General features: G+C 39.1%; 1 protein-coding gene across 1 annotated transcript; it reads left to right on the top strand.

The window, feature by feature from the left end:
* Positions 1–7,886: 7,886 nt before the first annotated feature.
* Positions 7,887–8,327, top strand: LOC112185212 (E3 ubiquitin-protein ligase MPSR1). Its single transcript, XM_024323416.1, has one exon. The coding sequence runs from the start codon at positions 7,887–7,889 to the stop codon at positions 8,325–8,327; it is 441 nt and encodes a 146-aa protein (XP_024179184.1).
* Positions 8,328–8,339: the final 12 nt, after the last annotated feature.

Raw genomic sequence — 8,339 nt, 5'->3', positions numbered from 1 at the left:
CTACGAGTATTTAGGATAATGCTACTTGTTTTGAACAAATGAGGCAAGGCTACATCAAAAGCGACAACACCAAGCATAATCAGCAACAACAGACACTCCTCGAGATCAAAGTGAACTAGGTTCGATCTGAGGACAATGTAGCGGACTTGTTTACTAAGTCATTGCCCAAATCCACGTTCGAGAAACATGTGGCAAGAATTGACTTGCGAAAATTATCTGAACTCCCATGATCGTAGTCATCAGGGGGAGGTGCAGACATCAGGGGGAGATGTCTACATGTTCGTCTCGAATCGTGAAGGGTGTGTTGTGCTCTTTTTCCCCTTCGACCGAGGTTATTTTTGTCCCACTAGGTTTTTGTTACTCGGCAAGGTTTTTAACGAGGCAACGAGAGAAGCACCGCGTTTGGGCAACACAAGGGGGAGTGTTGAAGGAAAACCTAATTTGTGTTTAGCCCAAACTCTAAGTTACTTGACCTAGTGGTAATAGGATTTAATTAGAAGGATCTAGAATCCTAATCAATGTAGAATTACTTTCCTTGTATGATTGAGATTCTATGCATTGTAATCCTCTATATAAAGAGACCCCTATTATCAATGAGAATACACAGCAAATTCCTCTCAAATTCAGTTTCTCTACAACAGATTAGTCATTAATCATGTCTTCTTCCAAATCGAAAAGGCTCAGGAATCCATCATGGACTAGACCACCTGACTTATCTCTTACATATAGACCATGCACATTCCTCAAACCCCGACCTCTTTCTTCTCCTACACTGCAAGTAGAATTAAGCAAGCTATAATAAGACTTGCGTACATACATGTCCCACCAAAATCTAGTTCCTTCTGGCCCGCCTATCACAGTCTTCCCTGCAGTACGTATCAATGTTCAATTTGAACTCGAACATAAGATGCATGGGCGGATCCAGGAATAAAAACTTAGTGGGGCTAGACATTTCTAACAAAATAAAAAATATTGGTGATAGAAATTGATTAATTGATTAACACCATGTCTACAAAGAACTCTTGCAAGTCGCAACAGACCACATATTTCATGTATAAGAGCACAAGCATGAATAAGAACAAAAATAAAACAGAAGCATGAGTTAGAAGGAAAACACGTCTTTATTGATTACCATACAAACAAAAAAAACTCAATTTTGTTCCTTTTTTTTTTTTTGAAATAATGGTAATTCCATTGATAATAGCGCATGCCAAGAAGGCCATTACATACCCATCCGCTGACACATAATAATGGCCAGGCAAGACTTCGTGGAGGAGCCACAGTGATACATAGGATAGACCAACTATATTTGAACTTATCGCTCGCATAACAGCGAGCCTATAAGCTATGAAAAAAACATAGCAAATAGACAAGCTAAACAAAACACTCGTTAGGTTCCAAATACAAGGGAACTAATTGTAATTAGACAAAAAGCTAAAAACATAGGTTTGGGCCAAGAGCCAAAACCCTAGCCCAAAATAGTAATGGACTAGAGCAGAACCCAGCCCAATATTTTGTGGCCCAATAGGGTAGTCCAGCAAGGAAATTGCACCAGGGCCATCAATTCGGTACGGTCCAGTCCACCTTTTCCTCCCCTCCCCTGACGTGCATCACCGTCCGGCCAAGTTCCTGTTGACACACATCACCCGACCTGCGTCGTCTCGATCACCCTGCCACGTCATCATCCCGGCGATCCAAGCCTTCCCGAGCTACGCTGCCGTGACGTACACCAGCACAGAAAAACAATCTAGATCCAGGCCTCGAATTTCCACCACCATTGATTAATATCCATGGCAACGCCGATCCAAGAACCCAACAACACAGATCGCCACCGAACAGTAACACATGAACCCCGCCGTCGCCAACCTCCCAGCCGAAAAACCTTATGACAAAACCTAAGCAAATCCTCCGACTGAGTCCTATGGGCATTAGATCTCCCGTCCGGCAGCAAACCCCATGACTGCGGCAAGGCCGGAGGCCCACTCCCATGTCCGGGCGCCGCCGGACGAGAAGGAGAATTCGAACGGCGTAGGCCTAAGGGTTTCCCCGAGGTGAGAGAGAAACCTTAGGGAATTGGCTGTCAGGTCTCTTCTGCTTCTTCCCTTGACCTTACTACTCAATTTTGTTCCTTTAATCTAAAGCTACTACAAAATATTCAGTTTTTATTGATCACTATACAAAACAAAAACACACATTTATAATCAAACACAAGATGTGGAAGCAAAGCTGCTATGTACCTCCACTAGCGCGATAAAACGCTTGTCCTTACTAGCTCTGTAATTGACAAACATCTTAAAACTAGTTCTATAACATCACCTAGCAAGTTTATAATTCTATCCAACCCCATTCTCAGTTCGGAATTAGACTTGTGTCTTTTTCTTTGCTCCATACCAAATTACCAATCACTTCCCTTACATAAATATGATGATATATATTATTATAGCCAAGAGCCACTACAAAAGCAGCAGAATATAATTTTATGTCAGAGTTGATATAATTGATTGGTGTTATACTTTTAACAAAGCTTCAAGCTTGGTTTTGATATCAGCAAAGAGCAAATTTCCTGCATACCATTAACTTTCAAAAATTCAAGAAGGGGAGTGCAAATTTTTTGAAAACCACACACCGTTTTAATATTTTAATAGTTTTAGTTAGTTGATGCTTTTTTCTCTTCCTAAAATAGCCATGCTCAGTCACTTTATTTTCTCATGCTCTCTAATCTCTCTCCAACAGTCCAACTCGATAGAAAAAAAAAACCCAGCAACAAGGCCAAATTTATGAATACAGTTGTTCATGATCCTCTAATAGAGCCATCATGGCAGAAAAACTGGAAAAGCCCAATTTGAAGTGGCTCAGTGCTTGTGGCTTTCATTTAGTTTGATAAAGTAGTTTCATACAAATTCGAAGGTTTTATAAAGCGCCTCACACACAGAGAGAAGAAGAACAGAGGAAAGTGAGTTCGATCTCTCCCCATCAAACGTTGCCGGCTCTCCCGCTGTTGTGTTCCGGTTTAGGAGAGGATGTTGATCCGGAATAGATTGGCAGAGGTGTGGTCTAGGGATGGCGAATGGTTGTTTGGTATCAGAATGGGTAGATCGATTTCGATATGTTCTTCTCAGATCAGGGACAAGAGCAAGCGAGGAGCTGTGTTGGGCTGTGATTTGCCGGCGACTGGTTCTGGCATCACCGCTGCAACCGGAATCTGGGCAGTGGTTGAGATTTCGATCTCATGGCATAGACGAGGCCGGAGAGGATCCTTTTACGTCTTGGGATACAGTCTTGAGTACACTTGTTTTCTGAGTTGTTCCTCTTCAATCTTTTGAGTTTCAATCACAGTCAAAACAATATGAAATCCAATTTATTCGGCAAATCAAGATTGTGAAAGCAAAGGAGAGGAGATGTTCGGTTAACAATCAGAGGAAAATAATCTAATTAATGTAATTCCCAGATCAGGTAACAAAACCAAATGAAAGATATAATTGTGTGATCAGAGAAATGGGAAGATGATGAGAAGGAAGAGAGGTTCCAGAGAGAGAGATGGAAGGAGTCAAAAAGCTATGGTTGTAAGGGAAATATCGGAAAGAAATATAAGGAGAACAAAATAAACTATTAACTTATTAAGAGGGTGTGTGGTTTTCAAAAATGGGAGGGCAAATTTCACTCCCCTTGAAGAAATACAGAAAAACAAAACTGGGTCATAAACATGAATGCAACAACCCAGAGCTTTAATCAAGAATTAAATCAAAGCTTGAGTGGAATAGAGAAGAAGAAGCTTTAAAGACCGATCAGAGGAGAGTGGGCTCTTGGATAGTATGACGGAGTGTTGGAGAAGAGTGGAGTCATAGAGAGATCGAATCTACTGCATTCCTTCACCTACTAATAGATGAGAGTGGAGTCAGGGAGAGTATGACGGAGTAGCCGAAGGGAGTAAAGATCAATCTCCAGTTATGGGTGGGGCTTCAACAACGAAACGAAATAGTTTCATATATAGTATATGTAGGTAATTTTTTTTCCCAAAATCCCCGATAGGTCTTGAGCCCTACCCATCCTTGCTTTGGATCCACCCCTGATAGGCCAGAACAACAACCAAGGGCTGCTAGTGCTGCCGGCATCCAAGGCCTCCATAGATGCCATGGCGAAAGTGGAAGTGACGTCAATTGCAGGGCCATCAAAGTGCAGTATCTGCTTGGAAGTCTTGAAGTTGGGCTGTTAAGCCAATGAGATGCCTAATTGTAAGCACAGGTTTCACTCGGCTTGTATCGAAACCTGGCTTCTTCGGCACGCTTCATGCCCGCTTTGTAGGTCCACTATGCCAATACTAGAGGAAGATCAGGCCAACGGCTGGAATAGCGATTACCAAGCTGATGATCGTAATAGCATGCAACTTGTATTTAACATTGATGTATGGGAGGTTCAACCTGTTGAGTGGGTGTTTCCTATGGAAAGAAATATTCAAAAACATGCATTAATAATTCTATGTAATTTAACATAATATTCAGCAAAGTTTAACTGTTCTATTGTTAATGCGAAGGTCATGGTAGTTATTCAAGTTATTGAGCTGGCTTGGGTTAAGGAATGGAAGCATATTTAGCTTGAGGTAGATTTGACACTTGTGCTTAATTTTCTCCGAGATCCTCATCTTGTTCCATGGCATTTACGAGTGGGATGGGGTAATTATTGGCATCGCATATCTCAGATGAATTTTCGATCTTCTCATATTTTCAGGGAAGATAATCAGGTGCTTGGTGGGACAAGCCTCCTCATTTCATTTATGACCAATGTCAACGAGATAAGCTTGGTCTCCCTAATTTTCGTTTTCATTGATTTGTCGTTCTTTTTCTTTGTGCTAGTTGTATTGTTTAAACTTGATGTCATTCACTTTGTTCCCCTAGGGTTTGGCTTTTATGCCACCCTGTTAGATTGTATATTATATTTATTTCAATAAATTTGGGGTCGGAGAGCTCTTTGCTCTTCCAGGCTCCTGTTTTAACATAAGAAAAAAAAAAACTGTTTATTGAATACTAGTAACAATGCTGACAGATTATTCTTATTGTCCAATCATATATTTAGTTAACTGATTTAAAATCTGTACATGGCAAATTAGACTGACTTTTTCATATTTGTTAATTTACCCCCTGACTTTTCAATTTTGATCAATTGCACCATCATTTTTCCAATTTTTACCAATGTATCCCCAATCGTCAATTTGTGATCAAGTTTTCTGCAATTTCGTCCAAATTTGACGTCAAGCTCAACTCACATGTCAATGCATTTTGGTATTTTTACTCTTAATAAGTTACTGGACACATCTCTAAAGATTATATCAATGATGTAAACCACAAAATTATCATGTTGTAGTGTAAATTATGAAAATACTTTCATGTGATAGGCATCTGAGTTGGGTTTTATTATAAATTTGGATGAAGTTACATAAAAATTAACGACAAATTGACGGTAGGGGGTAAATCGACAAAAATTGAAATATTATAGTGCAATTTATCAAAATTGAAAAGTTAAGAGATAAATTGACATACATAGAAAGCCCCTTGACTTTATGTATAGATCTACGTACATGTTGAGAGAGACATGATTAATCACCCTATGTGGGAAATTATTAGGTGGTCCTTGACCCATTTTGTTAACATTTTTTTTTTTTGAGAAGATGAAAATTCTATTAATAACAAAACAGATTACAAAGCATTGGATCCATAGTTACGAGACCGTCAACATGAGTGACTTCCATGAGCCAAAAAGGCTCAACCCGTAACCAAATTTTATGCCCATACTCTCGAGCTACAATGAGTAACAACCAAACCTGTACTGATACAACCCTGCCACCAACATTAAGATGAACTGTTTTCACCCGTTCAGACACCGCATCTAAAAATAGCCAGACCACGTGTAAGGGTGATTCACCATCATGTTGATAAGCAGAAAGCACAGACAAAAGACCAGACCATGACACAGCAGAACGACCATGACACCATAACAATGGTATCGACACTCCACTAAAACACCTAAACCCTCGCTCAAGGGAGGAGGGACTTATTAATCCTAACCATGAACTAAAGAATAAAAGCCTAAAAAAACATAGAAATAAACTGCCACAATCAACTTTCCTTCTCCACAAAATCGACTCAAGCTTCACAGAATCAGCCACAGCAAAGTTGGGATTGAGGTTGGTAAACTCGACCCCAATTATCTGACATCTAAGCCAAGGTCAACAAAACCATCCTGGAGAGAAACTCCATCTTTGAAATCTCCTTCCACTATAAACCCAGATGACAAAACTCTCCAACCCAGCACTGTCCTAACACCGACCCAATGTCAATATGCCTCCTAATCTTACCGAGATGACCGCTCTTCGATTCCTCAAGTTTTCTGCAACAGAACACCAATCCGCCGTTGTCTTCATCTAAGAAAAAGAAAACGCCTCCTGTTGCAGCCCCCAATCTTGATCACCTCCAGCCACCAAGCGAAAACACGCCCATCCGGCCACACCCTTCGCTTGCCGATGAGGCTGGTAGCCGTCGTCGATGGGAGGGTGCAGCCGGATAAGCAAAGGAACCGCCTCTGTTTTTTCCAAACCCTAACTACGTTGCTCCAATTTTTGTGGAGCAAAGGAGCGTTGACCCATTCTGTTAACATATACCAAATGTTAATAAGAAGGAAAATGATTTGTGGCCTCAATGAGGCCTAAGATTTGTGGCCTCAATCTTAGGTGTCATGCCATGTCATTTACACAAATCATCTATTTGTCAAATCATGCCACGTAATTCTTGAGAAAAAGACCATCTTACCCTTCCAAAATCTAATGACTCTAAATTATTTTGGTTTTTTACCTCAAAAATTATTTTGGCTTTCTTCTAAAAAAAAATGGCTTTCTTTCATTTCTTTTTCATTACACTCATGCTTAGATTTAAATATCAATTTTTTTTTTCTTCAATCAAGAGTAGAAAAAATTTCATGAAATTTAGTCAATGGATTTGCACGTACATTCGATTAACAGATTTGTATAACACATGTATATGAATTCAACTTTTGTTGGGTTCCTGCAAATTTTGAAAATATAATGTAAAAATACATATTCATATAATTGTATTTTTTCTTTTGTTCATTGTTTTCTCTTTATGTAGCTAGGGTTTAAAAGTTAGATCTGAATTTATTATTTTTTGTTTGTCTTTCCCTTATATTTAGATTGTAGATGTTAATTAATGGTTGCTAACGTGTAATTTTTTCTTACCTCTTAATTTAGACATAAGTATTTCCCAAATTCAATTTACTAATGCTATATTTTTGTGGATGAAATTAATCAATATTTGGAAAGAAAAGTTAACGTCTATTTCTTGACACATAATTCAATATATTAATGCCATTTGGGAAGAAAAATTAAAGGAAAAAATTTAATTAAATGAAGAAAAATATTGATCAAAGAATCTGTAGACATATCCCTTAAATTAATATATAATTAATAGCTGATATTTTTTTTCACCTAATTAAATTCATTAATGTAATTTATTCACCTCCTAACATCTAAAAGGAAATGTAAAAGGGTAAAGTTGGTGTTGAAATAGTATGATGTAGCAAGATATATTATATGGAATTGAAAATAAATTGTTATTTACTTACATGACATGACACCTAGGATTTGAGGCCACACATCTTAGGCCTCATTGAGGCCCTATATCATTGCCCTAATAAGAAAAACGTTTGTTGATTGGATTTTGAGTTCGTCTTACCCTTAATGGTCTTGGAGAGCGAGAAACTCTTTTCCTTGACGAATTAGGACCTAAAGAATTTGGGTTTCTGTACATATATTGTTCTCAATCTCGATTTTTTATTAATTGCAATTTCGAATTAGTAACCAAGAAAATAAAAAGGCAAACATGTCTGACTTTTCCAACCCACGTACTAGTGATCAAATGATAGGGGAAACTCCCGTACTCGCCTTACCTACACCAGCCATTGACGTCAGTGCATCAAGGCAACAATTACTTGCTTTAATTGATTTTGTATTCGCTGATCAGCCTACCGTGGTGGTGGGAGCATCAAAGGCATCCATAGAAGACATGCCGAGGGTGATAGTCACCGACGAAGGAATGGAGTGCAGTATATGTTTGGAAAGCTTCAAAGTCTGCGGTGAAGCCAAGGAGATGCCTTGTAAGCACAGGTTTCACGCGCACTGTATTGAAAACTGGCTGTACAGGCGTGCTTCCTGCCCACTTTGCAGGTTCACCGTGCCCGTTGACTTGGAAGAAGAGACGAATGGCATGAGCGAACACTGGATTGATATCACAGATTTTTTGGATTTTAGGGATATGGATTGAACATTAGGGTTT

The sequence above is a fragment of the Rosa chinensis genome, chromosome 2, assembly GCF_002994745.2.
Source record: "Rosa chinensis cultivar Old Blush chromosome 2, RchiOBHm-V2, whole genome shotgun sequence".
In the NCBI taxonomy this organism is placed as follows: Eukaryota; Viridiplantae; Streptophyta; class Magnoliopsida; order Rosales; family Rosaceae; genus Rosa; species Rosa chinensis.
The sequence above is the reverse complement of the archived record's forward strand: the minus strand, read 5'-3'. Positions and strand labels throughout refer to the sequence as shown.